Source organism: Myxocyprinus asiaticus, chromosome 22 (genome assembly GCF_019703515.2).
Source record: "Myxocyprinus asiaticus isolate MX2 ecotype Aquarium Trade chromosome 22, UBuf_Myxa_2, whole genome shotgun sequence".
Lineage (NCBI taxonomy): Eukaryota > Metazoa > Chordata > Actinopteri > Cypriniformes > Catostomidae > Myxocyprinus > Myxocyprinus asiaticus.
The window spans coordinates 9,729,823-9,747,179 of record NC_059365.1 but is presented as its reverse complement, the minus strand read 5'-3'; the positions used below and the strand labels follow the sequence as shown (position 1 = coordinate 9,747,179).

Below are 17,357 nucleotides of genomic sequence, written 5' to 3'. Positions count from 1 at the left end.
CTTAGGACATGTCCCAAGAAACTTTAAAATGGCAGTAATCAAACCACTTATTAAGAAGCCACAGCTTGATCCTAGAGAACTGGCTAATTACAGACTGATTTAAAATCTACCATTTATGTCGAAAATACTAGAAAAGGTAGTGTCCTCCCAACTATGTTCATTTCTACAGAGAAATGGAATATATGAACAATTTCAGTCATTTAGGCCCCATCACAGTACAGAGACTGCACTTATCAGAGTTACAAATGACTTGCTTTTATCATCTGATCGTGGCTGCATTTCTCTTCTAGTGCTTTTAAATCTTAGTGCTGCCTTCATCACGATAGATCACAACAATATCTTGAATAGGCTGGAGAATTATGTTGGCATTAGTGGACTTGGTTTAGGTCCTATTTATCAGACCACTACCACTTTGTATGTGTAAACGAGGAATTGTCAAATCAAACAAAATGCAAGTATGGAGTGCCACAGGGATCAGTTTTAGGACCTCTGCTTTTCTCCTTATACATGCTTCCCCTGGGAGATATAATCAGGAACCTTAGAATAAGTTTCCACTTTTACGCCGACGATACCCAACTTTATATTTCTTCTAAACCCAATGAAAATTCACAATTCTCCAAATTAGCAGTGTATCAATGAAATCAAAGATTGGATGGCCAGAAATTTCCTTCTACTCAATTCCGACAAAACATAGGTACTAATGTTTGGACGAAAAACCTCTAAAAATAAGATGCTAAAATATAATTTGACTCTTGATGGATGTATTATGTCGTCGTCTTCTGCAAAGAACTTAGGTGTGATATTTGATACCAATCTGTCCTTTGAAAATCTAATTTCCAATGTTTGCAGAACAGCATTCTTCCACCTGAGAAATACTGCTAAATTACGACACATGCTCTCTGTTGCTGATGCCGAAAAATTAATTAATGCGTTCATGACCTCAAGAGTAGATTATTGTAATGCATTACTGGGAGGATGTCCAGCAAGTTCAATTAAAAAAAAAACTTCAATTGGTTCAAAATGCAGCTGCCAGAGTGCTGACTAGAACCAAGAAATATTATCATATTAGCCCACTTTTATCATCGTTACATTGGCTACCTGTTAAATTTTGTATTAACTACATACAAAGCTTTGAATGGTCTAGTTCCAAGGTACTTAAGTGACCTTCTGACACGCTATATTCCATCATGTTCAACATGATCACAAAATTCTGGCTTGTTAATAATTCCAAGAATATCAAAATCCACAAAAGGAGGTAGATCATTTTCATACTTGGCTCCTAAACTATGGAATAGTCTCCCTAACACTGAAATGAGATGCAGACACACTCACTCAGTTTAAGTCTAGACTAAAGACTCATCTATTTAGCCAGGCATACACTGCTTTAGTCAGGTCTGCCGGAACCAGAAACATCCATCATGATCTATAACTCCGCATAAAATTTAATGGCATCAACGCTAATATTATTCTATTTGTTTCCATGTCTCAACCTCGGGATTCATATCCCAAGGTTACCAGAGCCTGCCAGATTGAGCTCCATTCCTGCTTGGTGTCGGACTTCAGGGCTACGCGTCGCTGAGAGATGATGACAAACTACAGCCGGTGCTAGCCAGACATCACTTCAGTTTTTTTACTTCAGAGGATGAACTGATGCCATCTCCAACTTTAAGACATCGGATACTTCATATGCCACTGCCTGAACCTTGGACTTAGGATGGACCCCACCGAACCTTACCGAAATATCCTGCAGGTTGAACTGCGATGCACCTCATCATTTATCTCTGCCTGCATCACTTTTTTCTATTGATGGACTACACTCATGACTTGCACTGCACACAAATAACTAATATTGGCATTATATTCATGTTGTTTAGCCAGAGGGGAACTGGCCCCCACAGTGAGCCTGGTTTCTCCCAAGGTTATTTTTCTCCATTAACCAACATCTTATGGAGTTTTGTGTTCCTTGCCACAGTTGCCTTCAGCTTGCTCACAGGGGTTCTAAATACAATTATTTAATTTCTACACACATTTTAGAATCATATTTAATCAAACTACACAATGACCACTGTAAGACATTATAGATATTACAGTTTATTTCTTTTTTGGTTTTGTTTTTTGTTAATGCATGATTTACTGTAAAGCTGCTTTGAAACGATGTGCGTTGTGAAAAGCGCTATACAAATAAAAATGACTTTGTTACCATGATGATGTAATGTCAACAAACCCTAAACTGACAATAGAAATTGGCCACATTCACTTTCATTGTCCCCATTCACTTCCATTGTATGTGCCTCACTGTAACCTCGATTTCTGCTTTTTTTTTTTTTTTTAAGAAAAGAAGGGATGAGTCGAAATTAATTTTTGTGGTAATCAACATTATGCCACAAATGCTGACGACTGAGCTTAACTTGTATTGAACTCAGAACATTAATTTTATTAGGCTATTAAAAGAAAATGGAATAAGCCCTGCGATATGTCCAACACAAACTTGATGTTTCAATAGGAAACACATCAACACAGAAAAGAAAACTGCACTCAAAGCGAATTCACAGGGTCTTTAATGTTGAAAGGAATTTGCTGATGTTAACATACTATGGAAAGCACTAATAAATTCTGCTGTCGTATTTAATGATGAGAATATTTATCACATATGGAATGTAAAACTTCTAATTCCCTTTGCGGAATAAAAACACTTAAAATTGCAGAGGAAGATCAACCTTTATTTATTGAAACTGCTTGCATACAAAATATATTGCACTATAACCAAACAATGTCAACATAAAACCCAGTCTGTTCTGCTATTATGTACAAAGAAATTATTACCCAAAGTGCAGTAACATACAAGGTCAGTCTACCTCGGTTCAGTATCTACAGTATTTCATGTTTGTTTTTTTTCTCCCCCTTTTTAGCTCTTTTCAAATCACAATAGCCTATGATGTGTGCAAGAGATGGTTTTACATTTTGTCATAATTTCATATACATTCCAAAAAATAAATAACTAGAAAACAGTCTGTTTTGGCAACACTTCAAAGATTCTGAACGTCATTTTTTGAACAGACTGCAGTGAACCGCGCCATCTTGCCAGTTTCCTGCCCGCCGTGGACGTGCAGGTTGTAAAAATACTGAGCGTAAACCATTTAAACACCTTATTTTAAAGTGAAGGCTAACCCTAAATTTTAAGAGCCACAAGAAAGTGGTTTGTTTTTTCCAACCCACAGAGCTGCAAATTCTCTGCCAGTCACAGAGTATTTCTACATTTACAAAGTCTTTCCTTTTGCTTTTTTGCATTTATCTTGATTCCAACAGTTTTCACAGGACATTAAGCCAGGCAAATCACTTTGAAACGGGTGTATAAGCTGAACAGGTAGAGCTGGTTATTTGCCAAGGTGACTAGCGAGAGAAAAAAAAAATGGAAAAAAAGAGGACACAACTGACTCTAAATAAAAGGTTTCTTGCTGTACAGTCAAATAAAACCATAAAAAACTACCATGGTTACAGTCACAGTAGGTTTCGAAAGAATCGTGGGTTCAGAACAGCATCGCGTCTTTTTCAAAATGTAAACTAAAGTGTAATGCAAAGCACTAGTCAGATAAGACAAACGGTTTTCATATCAAAGTTAACATCGTATTCCCCTCTCTCTTTACCTCAAGGCGAATTCAGCTGCAAAAAGTACAGTAGACTCAAAATTAGCGAAGACATCTAAACTTCAGTTTAGTCATGTTGACAGCATACATGTGATTCACCTGCAGAGGAAGTCTTATCACATTCTAGTTTATTATAGGTTAAGAGATTAAGTACTTGCAGAGTTAACACAAACATGATAAGTGCACATTTAAAGTTCAAATCTAAAAAGAACAGCAACAATCTCCTAACCGATGACATAATATACAGTATGCAACCCCACAGATTAACATTTTCAGTCTATGATGAGCCATTGTTAAGACATAGACAAAGTTATAGAGCTCTGATATAAGTGCTTCACACTTGATGCTGAAAAATACAGCAGCAAAGGTGGCAGTTTACTGTGGCCAGCATGAACGGAAAATATAGAGCATTTTCACCCTGTTTGTGAGAAAAAAGCTGATTCACCTTGTGTCATTTATTACAAAAAGGTGTTAAGGTGAAATTATGGGAGGTAAAATAAATGTAAATCAAAGACATTTAAAAAGGAAACTGCAATGCTACGTTTAAAAATAAACTAATAACTGTTCTATAATGTAAAGATATGCTAAATTTCAAAATAAATTAATATTTGTGCCACCTGTTACTTTATTGAATTAGCATCAGTATTTGTCTTACAATTTTTAACTTCCAAATATTCATACCATTTGAAGGAAACTAGTTCAGTTGGGTTAATACCTGTTCTGCTCACAATTCATGGTAAAGTACAAATCGACTGACTTGATGGAATCTTTCCAGACATACAAAATATTTGTGAAATACATGCAGCACAGAGAAAAAAAAAAAAAAAACACCTTAGTTTTAGTCGTCCGCTGGGATTGCAACAAATGTTTGTTAGACAGGTGTTGTGTCTTCTTCCCTGATTTAAACATCCAAATTATGATACTATCCACACTAGTTAAAGGCACAGATCAGACAGGAGCATGTTTTTTTTTTAACAAGTTTTAAACTTTTTGCAATGTTTTGTTTATTTTCTCCTTTGTTTTTTGTTTTTAATGTTTTTGCTAATGATGTGGCGAAAACCTCACATCAGAATGGGCTCAAGTGAATAAGGACACCAAAGCGCACAAAAAAAATGCATGCCATGAGATGTGGCATAAACTTGGGCCCAAGTGCTGGAGTGTTTCTTTCCCTTTTTATTTGGACATTAGTGAAAACAAATGGTTTGAAAATAAAATTTTAAGTCATGATTCCTTATTTTGAAATACATGTATCCACAGCTTCTGTTATTTTCATAGGTAGTCGTTTAGAAAGTCAATTAGAAAATGTGAAGCTTCAGTTCAGATTTTAGAGACCAATCTCTCTTATCAATGAGGACTACGAAATTCAACACCATATACCAAGAAACCTTGTCTTCTTACCCCCATGATCAATTACAAAGTGTGCTTTATGTCATGTCTCGCAACAGCCCTACTGACCTGCTTCTCTTTGGCCTAATGTGTCTCTAATGAAGAAGCATCTGGATTGGTGGAGCTGGGTGGGAGAATGGGGGGCATTTTTGTTTATGAAACTCCATTCACAACAGCTTGGCTGTCTGGGCTGTCCTGCTTCTCTTTCTTCATCCCTCTGTCCTTTATGGATCTCTGTCGGTTCCCTCCACTGTCTGCTGCCAGACCTTGTGACCCTCGGCTGGTGTGGACGCTCCTCTCGTTATTGCTGTCGACGCGAATCTAATGAACAACAAGATGATTGGACTAGTTGATAAATTATGAAAACTTAAGCTAAAACCATGATCGTAGAAAACATTCCCTGTCTTAGGTCAGTTAGGATCACTATATTTTAAGAATGTGAAATGTCAGAATAATAGTGGAGAAAATGACTTATTTCAGCTTTTATTTCCTTCATCACATTCCCAGTGGGTCAGACGTTTTCATACGCTTTGTTGGTATGTGGAAGCATTGCCTTTAAATTGTTTATTTTAATTGTCAAACATGTGGGTAGCCTTCCACAAGCTTCTCACAAGAAGTTGCTGGAATTTTGGCCCATTCCTCCAGACAGAACTGGTGTAACTGAGTCAGGTTTGTAGGCTTCCTTGCTCGCACACTTTTTCAGTTCTGCCCTCAAATTTTCTATCGGATAGAAGTCAAGGCTTTGTGATGGCCACTCCAATACCTTGACTTTGTTGTCCTTAAGCCATTTTGCCACAACTTTGGAGGTATGCTTGGGGTTATTGTCCATTTGTAAGACCCATTTGCGACCAAGCTTTAACTTCCTGGCTGATGTCTTGGGATGTTGCTTCAGTATATCCACATAATTTTCCTTCCTCATGATGCCATCTATTTTGTGAAGTGCACCAGTCCCTCCTGCAGCAAAGCACCCCCACAATATGATGCCGCCACCCCCATGCTTCACGGCTGTGATGGTGTTCTTCGGCTTGCAAGCCTCACCCTTTTTCCTCCAAACATAATGATGGTCATTATGGCCAAACAGTTAAATTTTTGTTTCATCAGACCAAAGGACATTTCTCCAAAAAGTAAGATCTTTGTCCCCATGTGCACTTGCAAACAGTAGGCTGGCTTTTTTATGGAGGTTTTGGAGCAGTGGCTTCTTTGCTGTGCAGCCTTTCAGGTTATAAAGATATAGGACACATTTTACTGTGGATATAGATACTTGTCTACCTATTTCCTCCAACATCTTCACAAGGTTCTTTGCTGTTGTTCTGGGATTGATTTGCACTTTTCACCCCAAAATACATTCATCTCTAGGAGACAGAATGCGTCTCCCTCCTGAGAGGTATGATGGCTGCATGGTCCCATGGTGTTTATACTTGCGTACTATTGTTTGTACAGATGAACGTGGTACCTTCAGCAGTTTGGAAATTGCTCCCAAGGATGAACCAGAATTTGTGGAGGTCCAAAAAAAAATTTCTGAGGTCTTGGCTGATTTCTTTTGATTTTCCCATGATGTCAAGCAAATAGGCACAGAGTTTGAAGGTAAGCCTTAAAATACATCCACAGGTACAACTCCTATTCAGTACACCTCCTATCAGAAGCTAATTGGCTAATTGTCTAAAGGCTAATTGTCTGGAATTTGCCAAGCTGCTTAAAAGCACAGTTAACTTAGTGTATGTAAACTTCTGACCCACTGGAATTGTGATATAGTCAATTAAAAGTGAAACAATCTGTCTGTAAACAATTGTTGGAAAAATTACTTGTGTCATGCACAAAGTAGATGTCCTAAACCACTTGCCAAAATTATAGTTTGCTAATGTGAAATCTGTGGAGTGGTTAAAATTGTTTTAATGACTTCAACCAAAGTGTATGTAAACTTCTGACTTCAACTCTATTTAGGTGGTGAAAAATAACTCATCCAATATAAACATGAAAATGCAACTAAGTAATTATGTTATATATTAATTAAATGCAATGTAATAAACCAACTTCGAGCATGTGGATGACTGTATACATCAGTCACCACCGAAGACCATTTTTGACCCAGGAAAAACCCTGGCCTCATAACAAGCATCTACATTTATGCAGGCAAGCTTTTAGACTGGCCTTCTTTTGACTCCGAAATACTGGATTTAGCACTCAATTTTGAGCATGGTATATTAAAACCAGTCTGAAAGAGAGGCTCCCATTTCTTCTAAACAAACGGGAAAAGTTTTAAGATAAAATTTCAAAATACATTTTGAATTAATTTATTTGAAAAGCAAACTTCAGATATCAACATGCAATTAACCCTTTCTAAATGTTATTATTGTGTGTATTCTTCGATGTGTTTCTTCAGTTGTCAGGTGATGAAATTACAAAACAGGGCAGAGGGTTAGCTCAGCAACATCTTTTTTTTTTTTTTTTTGACAACCGCAGTACAATAAGTGTAATGTCAAAATGACAAGTGAGATCTTACAGTGAAGGTCTGTAAAAGAACATTAAAGTCAATAATACAATACCTGCAGTGAATCTTCTTGGGGTCTCAGTTTAGAGTCTCTGGAACTGCGAGAGCGGGACTCATTCCAGTGCATGTCCTCAGCTGATTTAGGACAAAATATTATAACAATAATAAAAAGATTAAAAAAAAAAAAAAAAACTGGTGATGCTACCCCCAGATCATAAAAAGCGATATGAAAATAACTATGTTTAAAAAGTTAATACATGAAATGATCATACTAATAACTTTATCTGATATACTCTTTATAGCAAAATTCTACAGATTTCCATTGCAAATATTTGTAATATAACAATATGTATTATGTATTTTTAAACCATTGAAAAGGACCATAAAAACACTTCATTACTTACTTTTGTATCCTCCCCCTCTTCCTCTCCCTCCACGGCCCCGGGGCCCTCCACCCCTTTTGCGTCCGTCTGAGGCTCTTTTGGGGTACCCCATGGACTCCTCGTCTGTGGGGGCCAGGGACCAGTCGCTGAGCTCATCTCGGTGGTCAGACTCAGTCTCTGATGCATTAGAGGCCTCAGAGTTGGTGCCTAAGGCAAATACAATCAATAGTGAAGAATGATATTTGATGCTCACATTTTCATATAGCGGTTGACTATATTGATATGGTTTCTACTATATGGACTACGGTGGTCAATGACTGATATAATGCATATATAACCTGGCCCCAAAATGTATTTGGACAGTTAAGCAAGACTTGAAAATACATTTAGACAACAAAATGCCAAACCAAGTGACATTTAAATTGTCAACCTTATTGGAAAATGTCCATAGTTACTGTCATGAACTACAACTGTGGTAACTCTACTAGGACATCTGTATGAACTTGAGGATGGTTGACTTCAAATAGCCACAATAAACCACCTTGAGACCAGTTAGTTAAAAGTAACTGCAAAATGGCTCAGAAAAGTGAGGTTAAGACTTAATCATCATTTGTTGCAATTATGTTATATATATATATATATATATATATATATATATATATATATATATATATATATATATACACATACATACACAAGATATACATATATTTTTTTTTTTTTTTTGAAGTGTGGCTTTAGTGTCCAAATACTTTATTGAGGCCACTGTATTTTGGGTCCATCATACCAGATGCCAGTGTCGGGCCCCGCCTCCCTCTTCCTCCACGACCGAAGGGTTTGCCACCACCTCGCGGTGGGCCCATTCCATTATCAGCCACGAAGGGTTTGTCTTTTTCAGGTCGTCCTGGGAGAGCTCTAGGTCCTCCACCGATCTGTCTGAGCTGCTCATCAATCTGTAGTCTCTCCATCCGCAGCTGGTCTACCTCCTGTTCAACAAACAATTATGATCAACAGACCAAAAGTCGCTATTTTTTTAATGGAAATGAGCAGCTTGGAAATTCTGCAAAATATCTTCTTTTGTGTTCCACTGAAGAAAGTAATACATGTTTGGAAAGACAATTTTAATTTAATGGGAGAAATCTCTCTTTAATTGCTGTATTTGTGACTTGTAGTGATGTGCACTGGGGGTACAATCTGTGAAACAGGAAGGGGGAAAAGTAATCCTACCTTTAGATAATTCAGATGGTAGTCCAGAAGAATGCGGGCATTTGAAATGCTTTCCTTCGTTCCCACAAACACAAATGGCACCATTCCCTGGAGGTGAAAAGCCAGTACGTATGATAGTTTTAGAGGCAAAAAAGAAGGGAATATTGAATTAATTGCAAACTGGATTAATTTCAAATTTATGACAAAGAGATCTGGGCAAATTCTACATTATTAGTATGTGACAATAATATAATGTCTTCATTTTATTTAGTAAAATGCATAGTTTCATTCCTTATGCATCTAGATGGGATTAGAGTATTCTGAAATAAGTATTCCTCTACAGTCTACAATGATTAGTGGGCTGTAATACATTCTACTCTAATTACTATGAATTAATGCATTTCCCCAGCATCAACACTTTTGCCACCCATAAATACAACAGTGAGTGCATTTACACACACACACACACACACACACACACACACACACACACACACACACACACACACAGAAAGACACACTGACTTCCTCTAATGGAGATGGCTTTTTATCATTTTCTGGTTCCACTCGAACTCTGACAACTCCTGATTTATCCACAACCTCTTGAATCAGCTTACCACTCTTGCCAATGACTTTGCCTGTAGGACCATGGAAAAATAATTTAATCAATCATTTAATAAATAATGGTGCTTAAAAAAGAAGATTCAGTCCATGAAAGAGAATGTGGTTAATTTTATTTGTCCTTACCGACTAAATTTTTAGGAACTTTAATAACATCTTCTGAAAACTCAAGGTAGCTCCTGGCCTTCCGTACTGCTTCCTGGTCCTAGAATACAAAACAAAATCAAATCACAAAAGGTCAAGTCGTCTCAGACATTTGTATTTTGGGCTGACATATTCCCACTACGGATATCAAAAGTACTGGTACTTTGGAACAAAGTCGATACTTAAAAATAAATAAACAAATAAAAATGTAAAGACACCAGTCTTTATTCACTGTCGGTACTACTTGACTCAATTCGGTGAGGAACGTTCTGGGTTCAATACAAGTTAAGCTAAATCAACAGCATTTGTGGTATAATGTTGATTACCACAAAAATGAATTTAGACTCTTTCCTCCTTTTCTTTAAAAAAAGCAAAAATCGAGGTTACAGTGAGGCACTTACAATGAAAGTGAACGTGGCCAATTTTTGGAGGGTTTAAACACAGAAATGTGAAGCTTCTAATCTTATAAAAGCACTTGCATTAATTCTGTTAAAACTTGTGTATTATTTGAGCTGCAAAGATGTTTAAATTGTCATTTTTACAGTTGTTTTAGGGATTTTGACATTACATCATTATGGAAACCAAGTTGTAAAATTGGCTAGAACTTTACACAGAAAGAGTTTGTAAGTGATTGTATCACACTAAACTCATGTTTACACACATATCCTTTATGTCTTGTGGTTATACCTTTGAAACAGCGAGTATTTTAACGTTAAATATTTGGACCCCATTCACTTCCATTGTAAGTGCCTCACTGTAACCCAGATTTTTGCTTTTTTTAAACAAAAGGATGAACGAGTCGAAATTATTTTTTGTGGTAATCAACATTATGCCAGAAATGCTTTCGATTGATCTTAACTTATATTGAACCCAAAAAATTCCTTTAAAGTGTTTTCACTGTGCTCAAGCCAGTCGGTGTTTGAAAATGCACAACATAACAAAAAAATAAAATAAAAAAAATAATCAGTGGTGTGCAAGAATCACAAGGTTCCCGCACCTTGTGCAAATTGACTTTTGCAGTCATTAATGATTTTCGTTTTTCACTACAGAACTTTCCATAACTTATCCAGGCCTCAAGATCACAACTTTAAATTCCTTGAAATATCCTAGTATATACAGAGCCTATAGAAAGTCATCATACCTCGTCAAACTCCTTATCATTACATCCTGGAAATTGTACCAAAATTTATTTTTAGTTTATTCAGCTGTGTTTACATTATAACCTAATTATAACACCAAAGAGAAAATAACATGAAAAAAAATTCTGAACAATTATTAAAAATGTATTAGTAAAATGCCTGGTTTGGTTAAGTAATCAGCCCCTTAAGAGTAACCACTACAAACTTGCTCAGAAGCAACCGATCACCTTTCAGATCACATACCTGGCTAATTGGCGCCCCACGGACATCAATTGTAGTGGTTTTGAATACTTCAAAATAAAACCGGATGTTCCATGAAGATTCCATTACTAGCAGTGCATGGTAATGAATTCAAGAATTTACCTTGGTTGGAAAGGTGCTTTCAAAAAGGCTCCGTGATAAAATTTTAGAAAGTCACAGGTTAGTAGAAGGGTACAAAAGGTTTTATCTATCCCTCAGAGTACCGTTCAGAGCATTATTAAGAAGTGAAAAGCACATGGCACCACCAAAACCTTGCCTTGTTTGGGCCGTCCCTCTAAACTGGGTGACCGTGCCAGGAGGATATTGTGAAATGTGGTTCACCTTTTAGCACAACTTTGACCCTAAACACACTGCCACTGGGTTTTGATTTCAGGCTTTAAGACAAAAAAAAGTAAATTCCAAAGTGGTTTGATGATTTTCTATAGGCACTGTAAGCAATACAGGGTAGTCTATAAAGCTGTAGTATATAATATCGTAAGCTGTTAGTACAATCTTTGCTGACTAGTTGTAAATGAGTGGGTGAACGTAACACTTAACGCTGGCTGTAGCTTCAGCTGTCTGGTTACCTCTCCATAAATGTGAAACGTGCACGTCTCTTCATCTAGATCTATGGTGGTGACTCCTGGAATCTTACGGGCTTGCTGGATATTTGCCCCATGGGTGCCTATAGCCAGACCCATGAGGTCATCACGAACCACAAACTGCTCATGGAACCTTGAGGCAAGTTGCCGAGAGCTCTGGGAGACACAAATTGGATGGTTATCAATATAGGTAAATATATAGTCACAATCAGCAGCATTAAAAAACACATTTTCAAGAGCTTAAACATTACAAATAAGAAGCCCATGCATCTGTAAATACAGTTTTGCATATCATCAGAGTATCATATTCTGCCTAAACATGGGTACGGGCCACAACAACTGTGCATTTGCACATATGAGAAGGTAATACCCATTTGCACCTGTTAAATATAGACAGTCTCTAATGACACGGCATGCATTTGTGTCCAGTAATATGCTGCATTCTGTCAGTGAGCAATAAACCAGTGAAGCCATGATATTTCTATCGGCTTTCCTTGACTCACCTTTATTATAGGAATTAAATAACGTTATACTGTATTACTAAAAAACACTGTTGAAATAAAAATTCCTTCATTATTTACTTAACCTCATATACTTTATCTTTGATAAAGAGATATGTATTTTAGTCACCATTCACTTTATTGCATATTTTTTGAGTGAACCTGTCACTAAACAACAGGGGTGTCCACGGCTGTACCTCCAGTTGTCTTGTTGCTTCCTCATTCCGCAGTATCAGCGTCAGCTTTGTGCGCAGACTCCTGAAGTGCATGTCACTCAACATACATATTCGTTTTGCTGTAACCTCATTAACGGACTGAAAAGAAAGAATGATCCGATTCATTACACTAAACTCCCAATCGTACATTAGTCCTCAAACTGATTTACAACACTGCCACCTACCAAAATAACCAGCTGCTTTTCGTCAGAGTCGTATGTGACGTTAAATGCTCCGATCGCTTTTTTAAAATCCTTATGAGCCGAGTCCTTTGCACACCTACCAAACAATAAAAAGATATGGTTTGTTACTGTAAAAAAATATTCTATGGTAGCACATCAGCTGAAAAGTTGCTAAGGACAAAGAAATCTACTTAACTCTACAAAGTGTTTTATAAAAATACACATCAAAATAGAAATTCTCTCATCATTTACTAACCCTTGTTAGATAAGTATTTTCTTTCTTCTGCTGAACATAAATGAAGATTTTTAGAAGTATATTTCAGCTCTGTAGGTCCATACAAATCAAGTGAATGATGGCCAGAACTTTGAAGGTCCAAAAAGCATGTAAAGGCAGCATAAAAGTAATCCACACGAATACAGTGGATAAATCCATATCTTCTGAGGGGATGTGATAGGTGTGGGGGAGAAAAAGATAAATATTTAAGTCCTTTATTACTATAAATTCTCCACCCTGCCCAGTAGGTGGCGATATGCGTAAAAAAATGCAAAAAATTAATTGCCAAAAACAAAAGCGGAAGAATGTGAAAGTTAAAGTGGAGATTTATAGTAAAAAAAAGGACTTAAATTTTGATATGTTTTCAAAATAACCACTGGAGTCATGTAGATTAGCTACTTTTATTGTGCTTTTTTGGACCTTCAAAGTTCTGGCCACCATTCACTTGCATTGTATGGACCTACAGAGCTGAAATATTCTTCTAAAAACCTTTGTGTTCAGCTGAAGAAAGAAAGTCACATCTGGGATGCCATGAGGGTGAGTAAATGAGAGAATTTTCATTTTTGGGTGAACCTTTAATACCTGGTTATGGATTATGAAAACTTACATTTGTCTTAGGTCTTCTGGAACATCTAGTCTGGTTTTGAGAAAGGTGTTCTTTAAAGCTGGTTTGTTGGGGTTCACAGGTCGTAGCCTCTCTAATGTGACTATTTCATTTAGCGTAGCATCACAGGTTGCATATTCTATGACATAAAACTGGGAGTGATGGAAAAGAAATGACAATTTCATTAAAACACAATATTTATGAATCTGCATACATCATTCTATCATATCATTATTCTGTAGGGTACTTCAGGACCTTGTTTGATGGCTTTGATTAGATGAGATCTTGGTTACCAAACTGCTTACCTCTCCCTTTACCATGCGAACTTTGGCTAGCCACCATCCACATGGCTCCTTATCATTGGCCCTGGAGTACACCTGTGGAAAAGATGTACATATCTTTTTTTATTTGATTTTTTTACAGAAATTAAACATTTGTTTAATGTATGGACAATCTCTGATAGTCCATACCTCCACTTCATCACTCTCATTTATCTCTTTGTGAAATCCAGTTGGAGGTGGAAACCGCACATCGTGGAAAGGAATCTGTCGCTCTGGTTGCCAACTGTGAAATAAAATGAAGAATATATATGTATGTATGTATGTATATATATTCTCCATAATCCTACATAAAGCATAATATTATGCAAGAAAATGCACAACATAGCCATTGGTAACAATGTATTAATGAAAAGCCATTATATCAATACTAATGTGACACTGTAAACATGCATTTGTAACTGTTGTTCACAATGCATTTGTTTTCTGAAGTTGGTACATACTTGTTCTCAAAAGACACTGTGACTGTGCTTTCATGAACATCCTTAATAAGAGCCTGTAAGAAGAGAATGCAACAGTTACTCAATGGCTGCATCTCCAAAACTAGTAAGCTGCCTATGTATCTTCAGAATTATAAGGGGGGTAACAATGGCTGGTTTAGAAACAGCTTAGAGTAGTGGGCATGAAATACTTTTGGAGAATGAACATGTTCTCCGGTGTGATATGCTATATTCCATCTAAAACTATTTTGCTCATTCTTTTATAATAATGCGTGCCACTTTTATGACCTAATTCATTTGTCACAATGGACAGCTATTTAAAATGAACTAGTGAAGGCAAAAAAAGGTGAATAAAATTGTAAAATCCTAGAAAAAATGGTGACAGCACCTAAAATAAAAACTTTCCCTTAAAGTACATTATATAAAGTTTACCCTAAAATCTTGACGCTGATAAACATGGATGCGTTATGCCTCAACTACACTATATTATACAATACACCTATTATACAGAAAGGACTATTAAGAAGTAATTATGTTTTTATTATTCAGACTCAATGTAGACTGGTGACCAAAAGTTTGAATTATGTACATATTTCGCTCTTATGGAAAGAAATTGGTACTTTTATTCACCAAAGTGGCATTCAACTGATCACAATGTATAGTCAGGACATTAATAACATGAAAAATTACTATTACAATTTGAACAAAATGTAACAAACTACTTCAAAGAGTTCTCATCAAAAAATCCTCCACGTGTAGCAATGACAGCTTTGCAGATCCTTGGCATTCTAGCTGTCAGTTTGTCCAGATACTCAGGTGACATTTCACCCCACGCTTCCTGTAGCACTTGCCATAGATGTGGCTGTCTTGTCGGGCACTTTTCACGCACCTTACAGTCTAGCTGATCCCACAAAAGCACAATGGGATTAAGATCCATAACACTCTTTTCCAAATATCTGTTGTCCAATGTCTGTGTTTCTTTGCCCACTCTAACCTTTTCTTTTTGTTTTTCTGTTTCAAAAGTGTCTTTTTCTTTGTAATTTTTCCCATAAGGCCTGCATGAGTCTTCTCTTTACTGTTGTACATGAAACTGGTGTTCAGCGGGTAGAATTCAGCAAAGCTGTTAGCTGAGGACATGTGAGGCTTCTATTTCTCAAACTAGATACTCTGATGTATTTATCCTCTTGTTTAGTTGTACATCTGGCCTTCCACATCTCTTTCTGTCCTTGTTAGAGACAGTTGTCCTTTGTCTTTGAAGACTGCAGTGTACACCTTTGTATGAAGTCTTCAGTTTTTTGGCAATTTCAAGCATTGCATAGCCTTCATTCCTCAAAACAATGACTGACTGATGAGTGTCTAGAGAAAATGGTTTCTTTTGTTGTTGTTGCCATTCTTGACCTAATACTGACCTTAAGACATGCCAGTCTATTGCATACTGTGGCAACTCAAAAACAAACACAAAGACAATGTTAAGCTTCATTTAACGAACCAAATAGCTTTCAACTGTCTTTGATATAATGTCCAGTGATTTTCTAGTCCCAAATTAGCAATTTTGCATGATTACTCAAGGATAAGGTATTGGAGTGATTGCTGCTGGAAATGGGGCCTGTCTAGATTTGATCAAAAATTACTTTTTTCAAGTAGTGATGGTGCTGTTTTTTGCATCAGTTGTGATCAGTTGAATGCCACTTTGGTGAACTAAAGTACCAATTTCCTTTATTATTATTCCAAACTTTTGGCCGCCAGTGTACATGTTAATTGCTATTAATGTCTTTTGCATGTACTCTTAGTTCCAGTGCTTAGAATACCTCCTAATAATCCTTATTATAGAAATAGATATTATAATCCAATATTCAGCACATTGTCAACAATCACCCTTAAATGAAGGACAGAGGTACTATGCACAGACCCAGTAAAACCAATCCAGAACATTGACAGACACTGGTGTCAAGATATGCATTAACAATATACATGATATCAGATGATTGCGATGCATCTTAAAGCCCATTAACGTATGATCTCACATACATAAGGCGAAGAGGCCTGGTGTAATAAAACAGACTGGGCCTAACGCACCATAATGCACGAGGATCTGCGTACATGGCGTGTTGAATCGTATTTTCTCATCGATAATTGAATCATCCGGAGAGTTATGCACATATAGGAGGCGTATAATATGAGACATGAACCGCACCTTGTAGAAAGCTCCGCTCGCGCCTCGCACTTCCACCGCGAGCTCGTCCATGACGCCAGTAATCTAACACAAAACTGATCACAGCTGCAGTCAACTCGCGATTCCTTCAGCACACACAGCAGCAGTATTTTGCCGTACGTGATCGTTTACGAGCGTAAGTAACGATGATCGTGCTGGTTTATAAGGAAAAGAAAGCGAAACATTGATGTGTGTACGCTCTGCAGCAGCTGCCGTTCAATGCATTGATGTAAACACACAAGAACCTCCCTATTTCTCCCCGTCACGTGACACGGGTCTGCTTCCCTTCAGTCATGGATAGACACGCCCCCGTCATGTGACGCTCATCAGCTTCGCTTCTTCTGTAATGCAAATTTGAAATTTAGCAATTTTGCTAATGGCCAGATTGGTCAGAAGTTCATATTTTACTTGACCTGGCAACATATTAACTAGTCAAACCACAAAAAAATTAAATAAATAAATAATTAAAAAAAGAAACATTTTTATATGCCATATATATATATATATATATATATATATATATATATATATATATATATATATATATATATATATATATATATTACAAAATATTAATTAATTAAAATCAATTTTATTTTTAATCAGGATGTTAATTAGCATAAATGAATAGGTCTTTAGATTTGCAATATTTGTAATATCTGCTACACAGATAATGTATATTATGTGTCATCTAAAACTAAAAACTAAATAAACAGACTTTTTCTGAAACATTACTACT

At 36.7% G+C, this 17,357-nt stretch overlaps 1 protein-coding gene across 2 annotated transcripts; it reads right to left on the bottom strand.

Annotated features, from left to right (window-relative positions):
- Positions 1 to 2,699: 2,699 nt before the first annotated feature.
- LOC127413001 (fragile X messenger ribonucleoprotein 1 homolog A-like) lies at positions 2,700 to 16,865 on the bottom strand. Of its 2 annotated transcripts, none has more exons than XM_051649773.1 (15): positions 16,601 to 16,865; positions 14,410 to 14,462; positions 14,099 to 14,192; positions 13,934 to 14,005; positions 13,632 to 13,780; positions 12,754 to 12,847; positions 12,551 to 12,667; positions 11,839 to 12,009; positions 9,855 to 9,933; positions 9,633 to 9,745; positions 9,129 to 9,215; positions 8,689 to 8,887; positions 7,923 to 8,108; positions 7,574 to 7,653; positions 2,700 to 5,351 (listed from the first exon to the last, which is right to left on the bottom strand). In XM_051649773.1, the coding sequence occupies exons 1-15, from the start codon at positions 16,649 to 16,651 to the stop codon at positions 5,184 to 5,186; spliced, it is 1,713 nt and encodes a 570-aa protein (XP_051505733.1). In that variant the 5' UTR covers positions 16,652 to 16,865; the 3' UTR covers positions 2,700 to 5,183. The 2 variants fall into 2 exon arrangements, with proteins under 2 accessions (XP_051505733.1, XP_051505732.1); XM_051649772.1 differs by having other exon boundaries at positions 16,483 to 16,608.
- Positions 16,866 to 17,357: the final 492 nt, after the last annotated feature.

Bases quoted from the DNA above. Each gene is read 5' to 3' on its own strand.
- LOC127413001 (XM_051649772.1), bottom strand. From the start codon at position 16,566: ATGTGCATAACTCTCCGGATGATTCAATTATCGATGAGAAAATACGAT. The intron at 12,848-13,631 runs GTAAGTTTTCAT...ATTGTTTGGTAG, and splicing joins CCAGAAGACCTAAGACAAAT to GTGTGCAAAGGACTCGGCTC. The intron at 12,010-12,550 runs GTACAGCCGTGG...TGTGTCTCCCAG, and splicing joins AAGCAACAAGACAACTGGAG to AGCTCTCGGCAACTTGCCTC.